This window comes from Mustela erminea, chromosome X (genome assembly GCF_009829155.1).
Source record: "Mustela erminea isolate mMusErm1 chromosome X, mMusErm1.Pri, whole genome shotgun sequence".
In the NCBI taxonomy this organism is placed as follows: Eukaryota; Metazoa; Chordata; class Mammalia; order Carnivora; family Mustelidae; genus Mustela; species Mustela erminea.
This window is the reverse complement of record NC_045635.1, coordinates 99,252,285-99,275,550: the sequence shown is the minus strand read 5'-3', so window position 1 is coordinate 99,275,550 and position 23,266 is coordinate 99,252,285. Positions and strand designations below refer to the sequence as shown.

Below are 23,266 nucleotides of genomic sequence, written 5' to 3'. Positions count from 1 at the left end.
TGGAAAACTGTTTAGGCCTTTCTGGAGAGGAGGAAGGGCAGAAGAGCAGTGTGGACCTTTTTGGGACAGGTGAGGGCAAAGGAAGAAAGTACGGGGCTCTGAGTGAGTCACAAATACAGTGTTAAGGAGGAGACTGAGCAGCCTTGCCTGAACTTGGGAGGGCCCTGAAAGAAGTCCCCATGCTCTGTGTGCCCAGAGAGGGGCTTTCTGGGGACAGGGGGTTTCCCAGCATTGGGAATTTAAACTCCAGCCATATTCATGGCAAGCCGATCCAGTGGCGGCTCATGAGCAAAGGGCACATGTTAGACCCAGCAAACTTTGTACTCCCGTGGCCACCGGGCCCCAGCCTTCAACGCCACGCCATTTTACAAAGCCCGCCACCAGGGGCCACCAGAGAGAGTATAGCTAACTGCAGGAAGTCTCATCCCATACTTTTTGGGAGAGCGATGGAGAACAGGGGACACAGGTCATCAATGCCATGGGATGAGAATGATGTTGAGAATAGCTAACAGGTCCTAAGGGCTGACTGTGTGTGACGCCCCATGCCGAGAGCTCTCTATGAGTTAGTTACCAAATCACCTGTGAGAACCGGACCCTTCTCTTTCCTGAGCACTGTTCTGATCTCTTAGTGCACAGCAGGTGCCCAAGAAACTTCTAAAATGAATGAGTCTTCACAGGTGGTGTAGGACAAAGGCACTACCCTTAGCCCCACTTCACGGATAAGGAGGTTTAGGTTTTGAACAGCTCACTGACTTGCCCCAGATCACAAGCAACTAACTGACAAGAGGCAGGATTCAAAGCTGGATTTGTGTAGCTCCACAGCCAAACCCTTTTGCAACTACATTATCCCTCCTCTTCAGAAGGTCAAGGTGCCAGATTTCTCTTTCTGCAAGAAAGGAAGGTCTGCATGGACACTACTGAATCACAGAATCAAGAACGTTAGAGAAAAACACGACATTGTGACCACCATACCTTCAAGCTACCTACTCCCTCCACTTCCCAAATTCTGTCCCAAGACAGATTCATTTCATGGCTAAGGAAACTGAGGCATGGAGAAATTACACAATTTGTCCCAGGTCACACAGCTTGTGAAGATCATTATTAGTTTGCATTTCTGTCCTTTAAAAGGCTCAGAGCCTGAGAGGGAGAGGAAGAGTTTCATCTATTGGGGCCAAGGCTAAATGGGAAAAAAAAAAATCAACAAAGGATGCCATACTATGAAAGCAGCTTACTTGACTTTTCTTTTGAAAGTAGAAACATAAACCATTTCACTCATCTGATTTGAACATTTGAAGCTGTATTCCTTGTTACAAACACGACAAGATTATAACAATATAATTCATTTATCCACTAAAGCATAGAAGGGAGATGTTCAAAATGAGGAATGGAAACAAGAGGGGAGAAAAAGAAGAGATACAGGGCATGGGAATGTCTAGATATGGATTAGGAAAGAGCAACAAAGCAGCAGGCACTGTGTCTCACAAAAGATTGCTACTAAAGATTGCTCAAGTCATGTTGCATTCTTCCATCAATAGGGTCATTATCTCTTATTTTCTGTCCTGCGGACCTCAGCGGCCAAGGACCAGCCTATCCTATAAGCTATGGGTCATGTTAGTTCCCTACCCTGCATCAGCTCTCGCTGCTTCAGATCTCCCTTTTCCCTAAGCTCAAGCGTTCTGGACGAATGGAGAGAAAAGTAAGTCAAAGGGGGAGTCTCCTCTGATGTCCGTGGGGGTTGGGGAAAGGAAAGGGCCCTGGGAGCCGGGGTGCATCTGCCTACCCACAGGTTAAGCAGAGCCCAGAAGAGGAGGTAGAAGAGTCCGCTCCCCCTGAGTTTGCATAAAGCACACGGACAGAGCTTTCTATGTGAGTTCCCTCTTCATGCGTGCTACTTACAGTGTGTCTCCAGAAACCCTCTAAGGGAGAGAAGCGGAGGGAGATCCCCACAAAGCCTCCATCCCCTGTTTTTGAAGAATATAGTTTTACTTTGACATATGCGGAATGTTTCCACTGTGCCCGTGGCTTCAGAAGCCCAAGTGTCAAAGACCTAAGACCTTATTTTATGCAGAGATGGCCTACGTTCTCTCTTTCAGACTCGGAGAAAGCAGGAAGGTCTCTGGGATGAGGTAGTTAGCTCCCCTATAGGGATGGGTTTCTGACTTGAGAAGATTTCAAAAATATATGTTTTGAAGGGGCAGAAAGAATGAGTGGGGAAGTTTAAGTCAAATCTCCTGCAACCCTGTGCAATTATTTTGTTGTTTTTTTGAAACTGAAGTGTAATTAACATACAGTGTTCTATTAGTTTGAAGTGTACAATATAGTGATTCAACAATTCTGTATGTTACTCAAGGATCATCGTGATAGGTGTGCTCTGAATTCCCTCTATTTCCCTACCCACCTTCCCTCTGTCAACCAAGTTTGTTCTCTGTATTTAAGAGCCTGATTTTTTTGGTCTCGTTTTTTCTTTGTTTGTTCGTTTGCTTTGTTCCTTAAATTCCACATATGAATGAAATCATATGGTATTTGTCTTTCTCTGACTTATTTCACTTGGCATTACAACCTCTAGGCCCATCCGTGTTCTTGCAAATGGCAATATTTCATTCTTTTACAGCTATTATTTCCACATATATACATATATATATATGTGTGTGTGTGTGTGTATACATATATATGTATATATAGATACAGATATCACATTTTCTTTATTCACTCATTTATTGATGGACACTTGGGGTACTTCTGTGTCTTGGCTATTGTAAATAACGCTGCAATAAACATAGGGGTGCATGTAGCTTTTCAAATTGGTGCTTTCATTTTATTTGGGTAAATACCCAGTAGTGTAATTACTAGATCATACGGTAATTCTATTTTGATTTTTTTTTTCAGGAAACTCCATACTGTTTTCCACAGCTTCTGCTTTTTTAAATGGAAAAAAAATAGCTTAGGGGGTAGTTGGGTGGCTCAGTCAGTTAAGCAACTGCCTTCAACTCAGGTCATGATCTCAGGGTCCTGGGATCAAGCCCCATGTTGGGCTCCCTGCTCAGTGGGGAGTCTGCTCCCCCCCTCCCTCTATGCACTCTCTCTCTCTCTTGCTTGCTCTCTCTCAAATAAATAAATAATCTTTAAGTAAGAGACAAAGAAAAGAAAAAAATTGTTTTCTAAAAATCGTTTCTAAACAATCAGAAAGTAGGAGAGTTTTCTGAAAATATTGACAGGATTCTGAAGGGTCTGTTCTGTAGGCTGGTCCCCTCTTGGCAAACTCAAGCTCGGCTTAGATGGGCCTCTCTGGCCTCTCCAGGAATGTACTGGGCATTTTCATCAATTATCTCAATGAATCATAAAATCCTAGAATGCCCAGGCTAAAAGGAATCCTAGACTCCAAGTCTAATTGAATCCTTTAGTTCTCAGGTGAGAAAACAGGCCCAGAGAAAGCACCCAACATGCCTAGGCCTCAGGGCTCAAGCAGAGCTAGGACATCAACTCTCCAAAAATTGCTGCGGGCTTCATTAAAGGGTCAAGTTTTAGAGATGTTTATTAGAAGAACTAAATACCTTCCTTTGTGGTCACAGTTCTCTCTAGATATCATTCAAGTTGCTTTTTTCTTCACCATCTGGTCCTGCCATCAATGTCTTATGGCTTCCCGCTATGGCTTTTCTGTCCCAGTCGTGCCCAGTATCCCATATGATTCACCGTAGTGTTTCCCTCAAAGGGGTTGCCTGGACCCTCTACATCAGGATTGCCTGGGAGCTTCGAAAGCAAGCAGGTCTCTCTCTGGGCCTGCCACTGCCGCCAATGAGGAGTGAGAGTCCCCGGGGCTGAGGAGGGCCCAGGTATCCCTGTTTGACAGACAGGATGTTGATTCAAGCCCATTTCTCACACCCAAACCCCTACCTGTTGTAGTTGTTTTAAAAAACCTACTGTTCAGTGGGCATTTCCTTTGTCCCGGGCACGGCGCTCTTTTGCACACAGTATCTCCTTCATTCCTTAGATGCTGGCTGGGTCTTTCTCTGTCACTCTCAAGTGGGCAACAGAGTGGTGTCCATGGCGGGGAGGGGCCAGGTGTCTCCCGCCCCCACTGTAGGGCTCCTCCCATGTGCTCCCCTCAGTGGGCCTTCTTCTTCTCCTAGGCCATTTTGACCCCAAATTCTTCAATTTTAAGGAAACTTGGGAGATAGCTGCTCTCCAGTTTCTCACTGCCACTCTCCTCTCCCCTGAGGTGGTGACCCTACTGGGAAGAGCTTTGCGCACCTCACTGACTTCTTCCAAGTGGCAACCCTGTTCCTTTCCCTGCCAGGGAAGCGCGTGGCGGGTGGCAGGGAACGAATGTCTTGAGAAAACTGTGCGTTTTCTCTGCTTCTGCGGCCAAAAGTGAACACAGGAGAAGGGAACTGGGAAACTTTGTTCTGCCCTTGGCCATCTGGGCCTTTCTCCCCTCCTCAACTAGCAGCCTTCTGGCCTGGCATGGCTCCAGGAGAGCCAGGAGATCCCGGCTCCTTCAGGAGATCCCCACCTCCTCTGCCCTCCTGGTGTCTGGAATAGTGCCAGGCTCTGGGCCACTGTATTTTCTAGTCAGTTGCTGTCTGGTGTCCCCGGTTCCAGCACCTCTTCCCATGGCCCCTTGGTATTGGTCTTAGGAGCTTCTGACTTCTTTTGTTGGCGCTGGACCAAAGAGGTGGGACAGTCAGGTGTGAGAGCAGACTTGACCCTGGGGCAAAAGGGATGTAAGGGGAACAGGGGCCGTCATGCCTCATTGTCCCAAGCATATCTTCCTGGGCCAGGGTTCTCAGGCTCTTTCCGGTGGCCCAGGGTCTGTGGCTGTCATCTGTCCTCCCTGCCCCCACTCCCACCCCCAACTCACCTAGGCTGACTTTCAAATAAGTGCCTCAGCGCTCAAGCTGACAACAAACTATTCTGCCCAGCAGAAGGCCCGTCTTAAGGTGGGTCTCATCTCTCAGGCCTTTCATGATTCCTCCAGCCTTGTGCTACTTTAAAGGGAGCCACCCACAAAATCACCTTCTAGAACTTTCTATGGCTACCCACTTTCCATTCCCGGATTCTTCCACCTGCTCTTTCCCTTCCCTCTCATCTTCCCTTGTTCTTTGACTTCGAGATCTTAGCTCTCTGGCTTAGTTTTGCTGTTCCCCTCCCCCCTTGGCAATGCACATTCGAGCTTCCTGTTACCAGACTCTGGGGGCCTACAGACCTCTCTTCTATGTAGTCAGTACTCTAGAGTTTAGCCTTCGGGTCCTTGTCATAAAAACGTCACAAGAGAGCACGTGATAATTTAGTCTCACCTCCTCACGTTACAAGTGTGGGAACTGAGGCCACAAAGGTAATCTGTTGGAAGGGCAGAATCAGGATCCAGGCCTTCTGATTCCTACTCAGAGACAGTTCTCAAATGTTTCACGTGTGCTTGTTTCTCGTCAACAGGGAGTGGGTAATTTTATGTAGATCACATGGGCCCTGGAGTCAGACGACTTCGCCTTGCCTGTGGACTTGCCCGTGACCCTCGGCAGTTACTTAGCCTTTCGGGATCATCCCCACAGAATGGGGAGGATCAGGAATCAATAGTAACCAATAGTACCCACCTCATAGGATCGAATGAGCTGATGTGTGCCCACATTAACTGTTCCGTAGGTGCTAACTTCTGTATTTCGTCACTGCAACTCCGAACCCATAGTAGGTCTGCAAAAAGACTTTGGGGTAGCAAAGAGAGGGGCTTTGGGAAAGACAGTTCTGACTTTGTGGCCTGGGAGTGATTCCAATGGTGGGGATTCAAGGCCATGTGGAAAGAGCAGGTAATGCCATGGCTAGGGGAAAAGGAGAGACTTGGGGATCAGGGAAACTTCAGGTAACCCCTTCTGTGACTCTAAGTGCACAGCTGCCTCTGCCTGGCTGTAGGGCTGTCTGCGGGGTTAAGGGCTAAGGAAATCTGGGGTCTCGGGCTCTCAGATATCACCTTGATCAAGAATGGCCAGGGCTCTCAGCTTCTTGGGTGCATCTTTATTTCAGGGGGCATGTACCCTTCGGGGACAGCAACCTCCCCCCCAGGCCCCACCCTCTCCCCGTTAAGGCACAGTGTTTCCAGAGACCTCTGTTCCCTGCCCTTCAGAACTGGGAGGCCAGGGCTAGTTATCATAACCATGAGGCAAAGCTGAGATTGCGTCCCCTGGCCCCCACCCAGTGGGCTTAAAGGGCCTTAAGATGAAACCAAAAAGCTACAAGTTGCCTTCGTCAAAGGTATGGATGGTGCAGCTTGGCATGGGGGGGCTTATTCCTGAGATCTGGTTTTCTCCCCCCTTTAGCTCTCCTACCTCCTCCCCCACCCCTTGCAAAAAATGACTACCTGTGTCTCATCTTCTAGGGGTCTTTCGAATTCAAAGGTCAGGAAGCCTCTGGGCTGTAGCCCACAGGCTCCAACCAGCCCTGGAGAGCTCATTCCCTGCACCAGGGCCACCACCTCCTTTCTTCTTTTGCCTTCCTTCCCCCACTTGGAGAGTTTTCACCCCCCCCCAAACTGATGGATTATGGATCGCTAGAAGCTGTATTAATACCAGCTGTATTAATACCAACTGCAGCAAATACCTCATAAAATAAAAAGCCACAGACACACTCTGCTTGGGATGGGCTTGAGCGCTGACAGAGAGGTCGGGTGCAGAGCCCTTGGCGTCCAACACACACTTGAAGCTGTGAAATCCATCCTTGGGGCCCGTTGACTCAATCCTGGCTCTCCCCTGAGTCCCCCAGGGCCCCCATGCTTCCTGGTCCCCTGGCTGGTACCCTACTCCAGCCTGGCAGCCCAGGGGCCCATGCAACAGACATGTTCCCTTCAGCACGTGCGAGAGCTCATTGCAATATGTGTGGCTAGTGAGCCGTTGGGGGCAGGATTCTTTGTTGTTAAACTGGCCCACAAATCTTGATCCAGATGTTAGGGGCGGAGGGTGACTCAGCTAGTTGTCCTAGTTTTGGGTTCTGTCATAGGCCAGCATGTGAGATTCTCTGGGGGCAGGGGTGGGGGGGTGCATTTAATGTTTATCAGATTTTGCCAAGTTTGGAGGAAGGGGAGGGTGGTGGTTGAACTTCAGGCTCCCCGGAATCTTCCAGAACTGGGTTTGAGTCCTAGTTCTATTATTCCCTGTGCGACCTTGCACAGATGACCTCATGTCAGTGAGACTCAGTTTCCCCATCTGGGAAACAGGAAGGGACATAACAGTGCCCAGCTCACAGGGCTGTTGTGAGGCTTTAGTAAAGAATGCACGTAAAACCAGTTTTCACAGTGCTTACCTGGCACAGAGTAGGGCTCCGCAATTTCATTAACCCAAGGCTAACTGTGTAATATCACTTGCCCCTGACTGCAAGAACAGAGACTTTAATCGTAGGATATGTGGGCTGACGAGACATAATGAGACTCCCCGTCAGTTAGGCTCTGGGGCCACTGGACAAATGGCGGAAAGAAGCTTTCTGGCCGAGCTCTTTCCATTTGCAACCCTGGGTGGGGTTGGAAGGTGTTAGGGGTGGCCTGGGTTGGGTCTTTCTGAGCTCCTACTGGCTTATTCGGAGGGGGGCGGTGGGGCACCATGGGGAGGGAGGAAAAGCAGACATGGAGGCAAGGTAAAGAGCTTTTAAATGGAAGCCTGGGAGGAGGACAAGGCATGAAGAAGGAAGAAGAAGAGGAGGAGGAGGAGGAGAAGTTGCAATCCAGGGCAGCTGTTGTAGCTGTTCCCCTAGGATAAGGGGGGCATCTTTCCTCTTGCTGTCTTCTGGTGGTAGGACGTATCTCCACAGAAATTCTGAGCAGTCTTCCTGCTGAGACACCTGGTTTTGGGGGACCACCTCCAGTCTCTGGGACAAAGCTCCACACTCCCAGGCTGATGATCAGGGTGCTAAGAGATGTTCCTGAAACAGACTTCCCTATCTACGGTAGGGATGCGGAGGGTGGCAGGCTTGCATTTTTCTCTGGCCTCCTTGAGTGGGAGAAAGGCCTGGGTGACAGTTTTTCTAGAGCAGGTGTCCTTGGCAGGAGTCCCCTAGAGCATGTTTAGACATCTGTTTGACAGTTGTGGCAGTCATACGCCTGTAGGCATGGGTGTGGAGTGTAGAGAAGTAACCATCTATCCCTCATCTGTCTTCCTCCTGACACCTTTGGGCACTCAGAGGCATGGCTTTGTGGAAGTCACTGAAGATGTCACTGAAGGTGGCCTAAGGCTTCCTGCCTTTAAAGCCATGCCGCACTTCCTGCTTCCAGCCGCTCTCCAGCCAAGGGCTCTCTGAGCCAGACTAAATGGCCATCAGGATTGTTTCCCTCCACCCAGGATATAGGCAAGCAGAAGTTCTAGAGCTAACTGGGCTGGAGGAAGGGAGCAGAAAATCCCGAGGGCTGCTTACCAAGTTCTGTGTTTCATCTTCTGTGGCTCTAAACCTACCCTGCTTCTGCCTCCTTCCTCAACTAGAGCTGGCTTGTATTCATTTTCTATTGCTGTGGAACAAGTCATCTGCGTTTCCGGGTCTTGCACAACATGGACGTACCCCTTCCTGGTGTCCGGGAGTCAGGTGTGCCGGCACTGTGTACATCAGGGCCTCGGCTATGGCCGAGGGCTCATCTGAAGTCAGAGCTTTTCTTCTGAATGGGCTGGTGTGTGGCAGAATTTAGGCTTTGGAGATGGTAGGGCTGAGGTCCTCTGAGGCTTGTTCTCAGCTACTGGGGGCCCTAGGCCCTGCTACGTGGTCCTCACACCCCATGACATAGCGGTTTGTTCCTTCAAACCCAACAGGAGAGTGTCTCCCATGGCTTAGAATCTCTGACTTCTCTATCTGACCTCTGGACACACTTTTTAAAAAGAGCTTACCTGATTAGGTTAGGCCCACCCAGACAGGGCACGCCCACTTAGAATTCTGCCCACCACAGACTCTACTTCTTTTTTTTTTTTAAGATTTTTATTTATTTATTTGACAGACAGAGATCACAAGTAGGCAGAGAGTCAGGCAGAGAGAGAGAGGAGAAAGCAGGCTCCCTGCTGAGCAGAGAGCCCGATGTGGGGCTTGATCCCAGGACTCTGGGATCATGACCTGAGCCAAAGGCAGAGGCTTTCACCCACTGAGCCACCCAGGCGCCCCCACAGACTCTACTTCTGAAAAGCATTTCAGCCTACTCGATTATTTTCTACAAAGTGAGGCCAGCTGCTTTCCATTAGCATTCCCCACACTGGGAAGGTGGCAAAGCTGTCAAGCAAAAATCTGCTGAACCCTTGAAGTTGAACTAGGCTGTAGTTAAAAAATTTCAATGACCTTGGAAGACAGGCATTAGTCCCTTGTTGTTTCTCTCCTTTTTTTCCCCCATAGATCCATTGTTTAGCCCCCAAGTCAGACAGTCTGAGAAGCAAAAGAGAACTGTGAGGCCTAAGCTTCCAGGGTTGGCAGGTAAGCATTTAAACGATGACCGATAATGAAACTTTATATCCCTGCTGGGCCAGCCTTCCTGACAACCGTTATTACATGATTTTACGCTCCCTGGAAGTGGTTCTGAAGGCCTCTCATTTACTGGATAAAAATGTCCTTTATTTCATCTTTCCCTATTCAACTTGCCAGCTTTTTCATGGATTTCGTGCTGAGGGGATTTTTTCCCACAGTGTGTTTTGTATTGTCCCAGTGTGTTTTAAAAAGGGGACCGCTTTCCCTACTGATTTCCTGTTTGTCGGGGCAGCACCCCCTACTGGCTGCTCTAGTGTTCACCCATCCAGAAAAACACGCAGCGCGCGCCTCCCGTGCACCTGGCCTCGTTCTAGGTGTTGGTGACATCTGGAGAGGCAAGACATGGTCCTTATCTTCAAGGAGATATCAGGTGGGATGGAAACATGCACAAAGGGCCACGAGCATGGGGCACGGGTGGTGACCTGTGAGCTGGGTCTGGAGGAAAGGGTAGGATTTTAAGGATGTGGGGATGAAAGAATTGACATTCTAGGCCAAGTGGATAGAGCATCGAACTTGACAGCATATGGTGCATCTGGGGAATGACGGGCAATTCTGGATGTGAGGGTATGAGTGGGGGATGGACTTCTGGTACAACGGAAGAGGGGTAGGGGACACCAGATTGCCGAGGACTTCAAGAGTCAAGGACTTGGCTCCCATCCTGCCGGAAGCAGGAAGTTGATGAACTAGTTGAAACCAGGGAGGCTCACGGTCAAGCTGGTATCTGAGACCAAACATTGTGACTTTTTTGAGAAACCAATGAAATGATAGCATTTTTGCTAAATATCATACACAAAAGTACAGAGCAGAGGAGGTGGCCCAAAGGCCGCTCTTAAAGAGGCTTGGTATAATGAAAGAACCAATACACCTTAGATTTATATTAGCTGTCCTAAGACACGTGAAACAAATACAACAATGGGCGCCTCGGTGCCTCAGTTGGTTAAGCGACTGCCTTCGGCTCAGGTCATGATCCTGGAATCCCAGGATTGAGTCCCACATCGGGCTCCCAGCTTCATGGGGAGCTTCTCCCTCTGACCTTCTCCCCTCTCATGCTCTCTCTCACTATCTCTCTCTCAAATAAATAAATAAAATAAAATAAAATAAAAAGAAAAACCATAATGCCTCTGTGGGTGGGTGGGGGGTACTTGGGAAGCAAAGCTCTGGTTAATAAGGTCAGCCCGAGGGCGAGCAAAAAGGACTTTTGCCCGTGGTGGAGGGCTGTTAAGTAGGAGGAGGCAGGATATCTGTTCCTGAAGCTTCCTCTGTGAGGTCCTAGGCTTAGCCCAGCTACATAGCCCCATCCAGGGTTCTTGTGGCTGGGACATGTAGGAGTGGATTCTCTACACTGAGGACAGGAGGGGCCTGAGCGTGCTTGGTTCTACATAGATAAACAACTTAGGAGCAGGCCCCACCTCACTAAGCGAGAAGGAAGGCCCTGCAAAGCTGGGAAGACAAGGGGATCCCTCCCCCCGGATAAGTGCTCCTATAGCACGCCTCTACTTCTAAGACATTTCTGACCACAAAGATGGCTCCTGTGTTACTTCCCTTTCTTTTACTGAATTGAGGCATCCGTGCACCAAACATTTGAGTGCCTGCTGTGTGCTGGGTACCATTCTAGGGGCTGGGAGATCCAGTGATGGGCAAAATACACAAGGTCCCTGACCTTTTGGAATTTACCTTCTACTAGAGAAGACAGACAAGAAAGTGAATTACTATAGAATATGATTTTAAGTACCACTGAGGGCTGTAAAGGTGTTAATAAAGAACCATGTGATGGAGAGAAACCATAGGCTCCAGCCAGGATAGTCATGGAGGTCTTCTCTGGGAGGGAACATCTGAGCTGACTTGAAAGCTACAAAGGAGCCAGCCATGGAACTAGTCAGGGAAAGAGCTTTCCGGGCAAAGGGAGCAGCAAGTGTGAAGGTCCTGAGATCAAAAGGGGCTGGGTATGTTGGGTGAGAAGGCCAGTGAGGCTGCAGCAGAGGGAGGAAGGAGGGAGGTGGCAGGATTGGTGGTCAGGGGGGCACGAGCATGGGGCCAGATCACATAAAGTCCAGGGGTGGAGGTGGATAAGGAGCTGAGACTTTGAGCGTGCTGGCAAGCCACTGGGGGGTTTCAAGCAGGGGGCTGGTAGGACTAACATGGCCACCGTGTGGAAAGTAAGGAGGCAAAAATGGAAGCCGGGAGATGGATTAGGTCATTGCCACCATGCAGCAACCAGATAATGGTGGCTCAGACGGGGCCAGAGATGACCGGATTCCAGAAATACGTGCAAGGAGGACTCTCTGGGTTTGCTGTTGGATTCGATGGGGCATAGGATGGAAAAGAGAGGAATCAAGAGCTCCCAAATTTCAGTCTGAGCATTTAGTTAGTGGCATTTTTCAGAGCTGGGGAAAACTGGGGTGGGGGGAAAAGTGAGTATGAGGGGAAGCAAGAGTTCCATGCAGATGTTGGCTTGGCAGTTGGTTATAGGGCTATGCAGTACAGAGGTGTATAGATGGTACTTCACATCTGAATGAGATCATTTAGGATGTGGTAGCCACTAGTCACATGGGACGGTCGAGCACTTGAAATTGACCAGCTCGAATTGAGATGAGCCGTATGTGTGAGATGCTAACTGGATTTCAAAAAATTAGCATGGAAAAAAAAAACGTTAAATATTCCCTTGCTATTAGTTTTATGATGATTACCTGTCAAGCCACTACTATTTTGGTTCTATTGAGTTAAATAAAATATGATAATGTTTGGGCTCTGCTGAGGTCAAAGTAACCCCTCCCCCCATTTTCTTTTACTTTTTAAATGCGACTAACTAGGAATTCTGCAATGACACATGTGGCTTGCAGTGGTGGCTCACATTCAGGTTTCTACCAAGGAAGAGGTCACAGATAAAGAGGGCCAAGGACAGAGGCTTTAAGGGCTACAACATTTCAGATCCAGGGAGAGGAGAAAGATAAAGCAAAGGAGTTTGAGAAGAATCAGCCAATGAGGTTGGAGGAAAATCAAGGAGTATGATGGTCAAAAAGGCAAAGTGATAAAATTGTACAAAAAAGAGGGAGTGTCACATGTTGCTGGGAAGTCTGGGAACCCACTGTGGCATTCAGTAAGAGCCCTTTTGGTAGAGTCCTTTGGAAGGAGTTTGGGTTGGAAGCCTGAATTCACTCTCTGAGCCCAGGAGACTAAGAAGTGAAGACATAAGGATAGTAAGTATAGATGACCCAACTTTTAAGTTTTCCTTAAAAGGGACAGGGAGAAATGGGGTGGTAACGGGAAGAGAATTTCAAATCAAGGGGAGGCATGTGTGTTTTGCTGTGGTGGTTTGTTGGTTGTTTGGGTGGTTGAGACAGGGAGACAGCTCAGCTGATGGTGGTGTTGTCTATAGTGCCATTGGGATTCACTTAAGAGGGTGAAGCAAGGGTGCCAAGAAGGATGGGAGACGGTCTACCCTTGAGGGTTAGTCAAATTGAGAAATTCTATTAAGTGCTCTAAGGGATTCGGATACTGCCAAGATGTCCTCTTGCTTTGTTCTCTCTCTTGGCTTCTGTACTTTTCTCTTTGTTGTTGCTTCGCTGTCTTCTGCCCCTGCCCGTGTTGGGTTAAGGACAATAACCAGGACCATGGTCTGGTAACTCAGAAAACATGCTCCTTTTCTATGGACTTCTCCAAAGCTCAGAAAGAGTTTATTTCCCCAGTGACTAAAAAGCCTTCTTTAGTCTTGGTTGGGGGGAGGGATGCTGGTATGTTTTTAAACTGGCCCAGGAGCTCACCCATGATGAATTGCCGCTGGCCCAAGGAATTCTCCAGTCCTCCCTTGGAATTTCTGAGGCAATTCTGAATTTCTCCATCCCTTTGCTCCTCCCAAATCTCCAGGTGAACGTGTGTGTGCATGTGTGTGTGTGTGTGTGTGTGTGTGTGTGTGTGTGAGAGAGAGAGAGAGAGAGAAAGAGAAAGAGAGAGATAGAGAATTTGTGACTGTTGTATGGGCTTGGGATTAAGTCATCTGCAGGCAGAACTGTGATATTGGTTCATAGAGTTTGAGTGACTTGAACATAGTGTCAATACTTTTCAGCCAAGGCCGGCCGAGACACACCTGTCATCGAACGAGTTGGGTTTATTACTCACCACGGTAAGAAAGAACACACACCCTGGGAAATCACAGGACTTCAAAGTGAGAGGGTCTGAAGCCATCTTGACAGCAGGGCCCTGTCAGCCCTCACCGTGGTTTGGAAGCATTCGCTTTCCAAGGCCTCAGTCACTCTTGCTGGTGACCTCTCAAGTTGGCCTTAACCTCAGAGCCCACGGGCATCCCTCTCTACTTCCGGAGATGTATGGGTGGGGGGTGGGGGCGCATGTGGCTGGGGGCAGGACAGGACCCGCCTGAAATCCATCCATGAGATAGCAGTGGCAGTTTGACTATGTCTGGGGGCTGAGCAGATTGGGGGTGGGAAAGGGGCTCCAGAAACTACCTAACCCCTACTTGATGGTCCTTCAGCTAGTCAGATCAAGACCCTTGGGGGATTTCTTATGAGGCCAGTCTCTGCCCGCCTCTCTACAGCTTCCCATGAATATAGCATCCTTTGTCTGGGCTAGGGTGCTGCTCAGATTCCCCCTCCCCAATCCACATAAACTCCCATAAAAAATTTCAGCTTTGATTTTTAATGATCTCGTTATCCACAGACAGGTTTCCCTAGACCTGTCAGCCACCCCAAGCTTTTGCTAAAAGGTTAGATTGAAGGGAAAATTTACAGCCGATGCTCAATCGATTATCTGTACTGGTGGAGACGGTTGATTCTCCCATGACATAGAATCAGAGTCATGGGAGAATTAGCCTTTTGATGGTCACTTGGATGGCTTCCCATTTTTGGCTATTTAAAATGATGCAGTGATGAATTCTTGCATGTATATGTCTGTGTATTTGCCTGTTCTAGACATTTCATATACATGAAGTCATGATCTTTTTTTTAAAGAAGGGTAATTCTCTCTCATGGCAATTCTTTTGGTCTGGTTTTCCTGGAATGGTTTAAGAATCTAATGGAAGGATAAGGAGTGAGGTAAAATGAGTGTGTTATGCCCAGGATATCAAGTGATGATCTTTTGCTTTTTCACTCAATATTTTCCTTTAGTGATCCTACTATGGCTGAATCCCTTAGTGAGGTTTCTGGAAGTCTGGAAGTTCTGGAGGCCAATGATGAGGGTAAGTAGCCCAGTGGAATCGTGGAACTAGATTTGTTTACTGTGTTTAACCCCTAGGAAAAAAAAAATGAAGTCACAAGCAAGCAAGTTCCTATCAAATTTCTAATAACATTAGACTCAGTCTGCATTTACTTCGCAATTTTTTGGTCTCTTTTTTGGGGGATCCGTCTCTGATGTCACAAGGTTTGTTTGAGGCCCTGTAATCTACTTTGGGGATGGTTACCAGTTTCTACTTACTAAGGCAGGAAAAGCATTTCTGCTTAATCAGCCAAAAAAAAATTGGAGCAGAACCATGATCTGAGAGATTCAACTGAGGTTTTACTGTAGATATAATCCAGATTTAACCAACAAATTTATGGTTTGAAGAATAAAGAGGAAATACAAAAAAAAGATGTCACTGTAGGCCTCTGTTAAGTGGGACTCAATTTACAAAACTTTTTGTAAAATTTACTCAGACGTGTGCCCATTCCCTAAATTGTGGGGCCACCTAGGACTGATATGTGACTGTGAGTGAATATCAGTTCAGTGAGGCAAAAGTCACTAGACAATGATAAACCTCATTGACATCCCCATCCCCACCACTGCAAAGGAACCATCAGGCATAATTAAGACTTTAATTTGAATTTAAAGAGGACTAAATGCAACAGTTCACGGGGTTGTTTTCAATTTTTTTCTCAAAGATTTTATTTATTTATTTAACAGAGAGAGATCACAAGTAGGCAGAGAGGCAGGGAGAGAGGGCAGAGGAAGCAGGCTCCCTGCCAAGCAGAGAGCCTGATGCGGGACTCAATCCCAGGACCCTGAGATCATGACATGAGCGAAAGGCAGAGCCACCCAGGTGCCCTGTTTTCAATTTTTATTAAAGTAGAGCGTGATGTGGAAGACTTGATTTGGAAGAACAAAATGGAACCTTCTTGTGGCTTCCTAGAGCCTGATTTTACTGCTGAGGTGGGGCTGATGTCAGGGTGGGGGGGAGGGGATGTTGAACCTGGGGCATGGATCCTTGAGGGCAGGGCCTGGGTCTTCGTTTCTGTGTCAACCATTGTTTAGTACTGGGTCTCAGAGACAGAGGGACCTTAGACACCACAAATATTCAATCAATGAATGGATTTTAAAAAAGGAATGATGGGCCTCTTCACCAAGGCAGACCCCTACCAAACCAACTGACCTATTGTTTTGGCTATGAGCTAGACAGATGGCAACAAAAGAAGGTGGCAATGCAGTACTTCTTGATGAAGAGTGAAGGTAAGGAAATGCCTTTTCTGTTTGCAAGATTTTGTTGTTTAAAAGCCCAGACAGTTGGGTATGTTTGTAGAGCTAACTGTTGCTGGCCAGAGGATAGTATGGCTGTTTGGAGGTTGATGGAGAGAAAGGCCAGTTAGAAATGTTTTCTTTCTAAGCAGTGATGCAAGAGAACAAAGTCACTGTCACGCATTTTTAAAGCCTATCAAGTTCAATCCAGGTGGGCTGCCTATGTGCGCGGTGGGTAAGCAAATATACGACCCAGCAGTGATGATTTCTTCATTGGAGTTAACTGTGTTTTGTTGTGGCATGTGATACATTGTCCTCATTGGATGAGGATGTTGAGAGCTCCTGCCTGTTTGGGAATAAGTAGTCCTCGGACTTGGACAGGGAATTCAGTGGCTTTGTTATAGGAAAATTCCAGAAGCTGGCAGTGGGCACCTCACTGACCACTACTGCGGTGCCTGGGGTCTGGGGGAAGGCGGCACAAGTTCCCCAGTGTGGAGGTGACCTACATAAACATTGCTGGATACAAACGTGGGCTGCGACCTCTACGTCTACTGGCTGTTTAAGTCTATCTAGCCTTTGGGACTACAGCAGCTTTTGACAACCAGCCTGGGCGGGGCTCAGCTGCTGATGATTTAAAGACACACTTTTTGCAAAAGAGAGCTTGAAAGGCAATTCATACTCTCCAATATAGGGCGACCGTCTCAGAGTTCAGTGGGGTTTCAGGAAACATAACGTGTGGACCCTGCCTGGACAGGTAGCTACTTCCCAGGGCCCATCTTCACACATGGGGTCTGATGTGGTTGGGGCTCCGGAGTCTCCCAAGCCAAAACCATCTCTGCCAACAAAGCTCTTACCCCCCAACCTGGTCCAGCCCCAGTACTCAGAGCTATCCCCCAGGGACGAATGGAAACATTGTTTTCCTTCTAACGCCCACGGTTGAAAGAGATACTTAAGGTACTTAAGTATAAGTACTTAAGAGTACTTAAGGTATTTTGCATCCTCATGGGAAAATAGGTTGGTTTTGGTCAGCAAAAATAGAAAACTGGGGGCAGGGGGACAGAAATTGAAATACATGCATCATTAAGTCTAGTCCCTGGTAGAGTTCTAAAGTCACTAGCCATTTTGCTGATTTAGGGACATAAAAAGGTGTTGGTGCCTAATTTTGTCTGCCCATAAAATGCTTATGCTTGGTACATTCAGTTTTAGAGACCGAATGTTTATTAGAGGTGTTTTTATTCCGTTATTAAATGTTTGTAGATTGCATCCTAAGTGCAACTACTAGCCACTGAGGCTCTCCTCTCTGCCTTTGCTGGTTTGTGAAAAGCAGGTTTGCCCTCCTCCCATCTAGTCGGGGATTTTGAAGCAAGAGGGGCAACAACCAATATGTTTCTAAACACTGAGCATAAAGTTGTTCCTCTTTTAGAAAACTGGAAGGAGACCACCCGTCAAGAATCAATAAATCTTATTGGTTCTGGGTGAAAACTGGCCGGGACTTGTACCCCAGAGAAATAGGCAAATACTGCAGATAAGGGTACTTCCTGCAAGATATCCAGTTGATAAATCTTTTCCAGCAAAGACTCAATTGTACCAGTACAGTAGAGTAACTTCTCAATCTTTTTTTTTAAAATTATTTATTTATTTGACAGACAGAGATCACAAGTAGGCAGAGAGGTAGGCAGAGAGAGAGGAGGAAGCAGGCTCCCCACGGAGCAGAGAGCCCGATGTGGGGCTCGATCCCAGGACCCTGGGATCACGACCCGAGCCAAAGGCAGAGGCTTTAACCCACCGAGCCACCCAGGCGCCCCACTTCTCAATCATTTTTGAGCCACCCCAGCATCTTTCTAAATAATTTATCATTATAGAAATTAGTTGAATTTTTCCTGAAAAAAATTACAGAAGGAAACTTGAAAAAAATATGTTTCCTTCAGTGTCTTCGTGTTTTAATCTTTCCATCTGCAGGTAGAATTGCCAAGTTGGTCCCATCATGATCCTATTTAGATTCATCCTGGTAGATGAGAAATGGCTCAACCCATCCCAAACAGGAATTACTTAAGAAGAGATTGTCAAGCACACAGTCCTCTATCTTCTTATATTGCCCCACCCCACATCAGCTTCTGCTTCTAATCATTATACTGTACAGATCACTATTGACTGATAGATATGGGGCTGCTTCTCCTTATTTATAGATAAATAGAACTGATAGACCAATTGTCCAGATATAATTGATTCTGGTCTTAATAAACAAGAAATTATTGGGGCACCTGGTCGACTCTGTGGATAGAGTTTGCAGTGTGTTGATCTCAGGGTATTGAGTTCAAGCCCCATATTGGGCTTTGAGTTTATGTGAAAACAAACAAACAAACAAACAAACAAACAATTTTTTAAAGAATTGAGTGATTATTGATGCCCTAGTACTAGCTCACAGTTACTAGCACTTGTACCATGCCAGATCCTATGCTAAGCTCTTTACCTACACTTTTTACAACTTATATGAATCCTCACAAGGGCCAGTGTTTAAATTACTGGATGTTTAAGGATGACTGCTTGGTGACCTCAATTTAAGGGAAGCGACAGATGTCCCTTGGGTGTATGCCTTTCGTGGTGCTGGTTGCTGAAGGGAATGTGAAGGGCCTGCCTACAGCCTTGATGTGGGGGACAGTAGCTAAGACATGGAACTGTATCTTATTCCTTCCTCATTGATACCCAAAGCATAGTAAGTGCTTGGTCTTAAATATTTGTTGGATGAAAGGATTAGTGGATGGATTGGTGGATGGATGGATGGATGGATTGGTGGGTGGATAAATGGATGGATGGTGGATTGGTGGATGGATGGATAGATAGATGGATGGACAGATAGATGGATGGATAGATGGATTGGTGGGTGGATGGATGGATGGTTGGATGGGCTGGTGAATGAATGGATGGATGGAAGGATGGATGGATAGATTGGTGGATGGATGGATGGATGGATTGGTGGGTGGATGGATGGATGGACTAGTAAATGGATGGATGGATGGATGGATGGATGGATGGATAGATGGATGATAGATGGATGGATTGGTGGATGGATGGGTAGATGGAGGACTGGTGAATGGATGGGCAGACTAGAGGGCATTCAGATGTAAAACTTGAAAGGCCAACAGTCAAGTTTTAGGCATGCAGAGAGAAGGGCTGATTTTTGTGATTGGTGGACATTGGACTGAAGGTAGGCCTTGAAGTGTAGAAACCTTTCTCATAGGCCATAGGATTCCAAGATAGAAGGAACCCTAGCTCAGCATTTCCCAAAGTGTGTTTTGCCAGATATTTTGCTGACATGATTTTGGGAGACAACATGGCTGCCCAGTATCTTAGAGCATCACTGTTCACACAGGCATATTGAAGTTCCAGAAAAGTCTTATTGGAAAGCAGAGACCTAAACTTTGCTCAATCCAGCATTTTTCAGAATGACTGGCCTGCAGATCCCTTTCTCATTCAATAGACCAATGATAGCCCTCTGAACACACTTTGGGAGATGTTGATTTGTGTGATCCCTTCATTGCCCTGCTTCCTTCCAGGAGGTTGAATGACTTACCCAAAGTCATCGAGCTAATTGTTCGTAGAGCCAAGTCGAGGATTCCAGACTGTTCTGACTCTTGGGTGGTACTCTCTGTTATACCGCTAAGCCTTTGTAATGGCTGCCCCACTGGCAACTCCCTTGCCTGGGCCGTTGCCTGCCAGTGCAGCATTGCTGTGTTGGCAAGAGGCCTTTCAGAGACCAAACTGTTGGGAATTCGGATGAGACACCTACGCTGGTAAATTATTGCATGTGAAAGCAGTCAGAGCTGACTTCTTCCCTCTGAAGAATGCAATACGCGCTCCCCTCTCCTCGCCCCTCTTCTGCTGAGCCCCACTAAAGACACATGTGCTTGTTAGGAAACTAAGAAATGCCCTAACAGAGCCTTAGGAACATTTAAAGCTCCCATGCCTCACTTCTGCCCTGGTGGTTCACGCAGATGGAGCAAACTTGCAGTTATTTGCAGGTGCAGAGGGCGGTAGCTGATCCAGACAAAACAGCAATAATGAAAGAACACACATAGTGCACATGGCGCACGCATGCACGCACCCATGCAGACACACATGCACTCACACATGCACACAGTCACTCACGCATGCACGCACGCACTCCTTGCAAAACACTTTGGTATCTGATTCTGTCATGCCTTTTGCATGGATAACTTCTTTACCCCATGGCCCTTTCTTCCCAATTCCAAGCCCTCTCCCTTGCTCCCAAATCCCCTCCTTGAGGACGGCTTCCCTGACTGCACCGCCCGGACAGCCCTTACCCCATAGATCTGCATCCTTTCAGCACACAAATCTGAGCAGTCCCAGATCCCACCTGCAACTCCAGGGGTCCTGAGGGGCTTTCTTGCATGTAGAAGCTCATGTGAAATCAGGGGGGTGACCTCTGTTTAGGTGGGCTCAGTAATTACTGTAGATGAGTGAATTTCTTGGGTCAGGAAGTCTCCCCCAGAAACTCAGACACTGGGTCCTATGGAATTATAAAAAAGGGAGCAGGCCACACGCATGGTGTCATGGTGTCGTGGGCCCAGGGAAGGGTATGGGGCAGGGCGGGGTGGGGGGTGGGTGGGGACGAGAGCCAAGTCTGCAGGCTACCTAGGATCACGGTCCTTGTTCCTGTCCCAAAGACCCCATTTCCTCCCCATCTTCCCTTCTACTGTCACACTCGGCCTCGCTTTTGTTCCTTAACTTCCAGTAAAGAAGAAATCCAAATTCAAAGCCTTCAAGAACTTTTTTGGCAAGAGGAAGAAGAAAGAGCCGGAGGGTGCCCGGGGAGGGAGGAGGCTAAAGGCAAGCTTGTCCAGCGGCAGTATTAACATCTCTTCTCTGAAGCCGGTTCGGGAAGGTCAGCGCAACGAGGCCAGGTAAAGGCCAGTGGGTGGCAGTCACTGCCTGGGGTGGCCGGGGCCTGGGGGCCTTTCTCCATGCTCACACCAATGCTTATTGTTGGGGCATGCGGCTCAGTAGGTGGGCAGCTGCAGGACCTTGACCCCGAGAGCACTGGCTACAGACAGACCAGGGTGTCCCTCCTGTGTCACAGCTGAAGGAACTTGACCCACGAGGTGTCTCCCTAAGGAGGAGCTGGAGTCCTCCCTCCATTACAATAAAGGCAGCCTGCCTCCTACAGGCAGCCAGGCCTGGTTTGCCTGCCAGGCCCTCAAACTATAGATCTGCAATTCCTTCTCCTAATGTGGGATTCAGATCTCAGATGCTGAAGCCAGTCTAGCCTGAAATCGCTTGTGTTACTGTAAAAACAAACAAAGAAAGGATCAGGCAACTTCCCAGGAGACAGGCGGGTTATGGGGGTGGGGAGAGGGAGATGCTCTAACTGGTCCCAGAACGGGTAAGACCCCTGTCCCACTTTTCATCTGTGATGCCCCCATTTCCGTATCTAACCATCCAGTACCCCCGGGTGTTCCTGGTTCCATCAGCTTCCTCCTCTGCGCAGTTCCCCTTTGGCCTGTTCGCCTGGCCCGAACATTCCAGACTTACCTGTGCTGCCCACAGAGCTCACCTGTGCTGCTGGGAATGGGACAATCAGCAAACCTGACAGCACCTTGGTTTCCTTCAGGAGGTCCTTCATGAGTGGGTTGACTATGAGGAATTTCAGACAGCTTTGCTGGTGGGGGGTGGTATTGGACAGAGAGGCTTGTATCATACTTCACAAATCATGCCATGATATAGACCAGAGCAGGGAGGAGGGTGGAGGGGAGTTTGGGTCTACTCTGCGTTGTCTCCATGAATTGGCAAGGGCCATCTCCACTAAAGTTTTGGGTTTCCCCCTTCCTACTTGTCCCTCTGCCTCCAAAGTGGCCAACTGGTCCCACACTAAGAAGGCAGGTGCACACACAGCTTGCAGGTTGTGGGGAGGGCAGGAGGGAGTTGGGGGACAGGAAAAAGGAGAGGAAGGGGTGAACAGAAGTGTGTGAAATAATTGATATATGAGGAAGAGTGTTTTTCTAAGGGTCCGAAATAGGTCTTTTTTTTGGGGGGGGAAAGAGGGCAAGGAGCATAAATTAATTAAGAGTATAATATAGGAGTACTGACAATCACCCCTGACCCCAGTCACTTGCCTCACGTGTTAGGGGGAAAACCCTGGAGAATGTCACTCAGGAGTTGGGAAGAAAAATCAGCCTCTATCTGTGGAAGCTAACAAAACGTAAAGCCAGCCTTCCCCTCGCCTGTACGATAGGAACTGTATCCATTTCTAAGTCTGTATTAAGCCCTATCTGATAAAATAGAGAGACCTCATGCTGCCATTTTGATATTTTTTAAAAGATTTTATTTACTTATTTGAGAAGGAGAGAGAGTGAGAGAGAGGATGAGAGGGAAGAGGGTCAAAGGGAGAAGCAGACTCCCCACGGAGCTGGGAGCCCAAGGTGGGACTCTGTCCCTGGACTCCGGGATCATGACCTGAGCCGAAGGCAATGGCTTAACCAACTGAGCCACCCAGGCACCCCTGACTTTTTTTTTTTTTAATGGGTGCTGACATAATGCACTTTATTGCCTTTAATTAAGGCCAAGGTTTTGTTTGGAGTTTTGGATGCATTTTCTTCCTCTTGCCCCCAGGAAGCCAATCGGTAGGTATTAGATAGTTTTAGCGGGTGGGCGATTTAGTTTCTGACAAACATGGCCACAGCCAGAGCTACAGGAATCCTTGGTTCAGGGAGGGTCTAGCTCTACAGAGCCACTTCAGCAGCTGCACTCTGGCTGGAAATGACGGTTTCTAAGCCCACCCATGGCCCAAGATTTCCTTGCAGATTTTCTGCCCAAAGCAGGGGAGGCCAGGTAGTCACAGATGGTCCTAAGGCTGGGACATCTGTGGGACCACGATACTGGTCCCAGGCCTGATTTGAGCTGGCGGGTCGTAGAGCAACAGTGAATGACAGCATCTCTGTGCGCAAAATGAGGGAAAGTGTGTCTAGAGAGGGTCTGGGAACATTGCTCTCTCAATGCCGCATCAGTCTTGTGTCATCATTAAGCATTTAGCAAGAGTCCGGTGAATTTTCTGCAGGACTGCCATTTTGGTAAGACAGAGCATGTTGCCCTCACCACCAGAGCCACCTGGGTAACAAAGTTTTACAGGGAAAAAGTGGGTAAAACAAAGGCATCTGCCTCCTCTCTTCTTGTGGACCTACAAGCCACCTTAGTATGGGTGCCATTTTAATCCCCGTAACACCAGATCGTCCTCAGAGTGTGTTGTGATCAGATCTAGCCATGCGCACATCCCACAGTCAGATGGGCTCACAATGATGGGGTGGGTACTAGTCCTACAGAGCCCGAGCTGCTACTCTGGGTACCA

At 47.9% G+C, this 23,266-nt stretch overlaps 1 protein-coding gene across 7 annotated transcripts in view; it reads left to right on the top strand.

The window, feature by feature from the left end:
- The window catches only part of KIAA1210 (KIAA1210 ortholog), a 70,887-nt gene that overhangs the window by 7,444 nt on the left and 40,177 nt on the right, over positions 1–23,266 (top strand). For 3 of the 7 annotated variants that reach the window (XM_032331553.1, XM_032331554.1, XM_032331551.1), the window contains exons 1-4: positions 12,554–12,665; positions 13,516–13,588; positions 14,586–14,656; positions 20,660–20,828. In XM_032331553.1, coding sequence (XP_032187444.1) covers position 12,665; positions 13,516–13,588; positions 14,586–14,656; positions 20,660–20,828 — 314 coding nt within the window. In that variant the 5' untranslated portion in view covers positions 12,554–12,664. Of the gene's footprint in view, positions 1–1,616; positions 1,697–12,553; positions 12,666–13,515; positions 13,589–14,585; positions 14,657–20,659; positions 20,829–23,266 lie in introns of those variants that run through there. The other 4 variants (XM_032331555.1, XM_032331557.1, XM_032331556.1 and 1 more) reach the window with 4 other exon arrangements.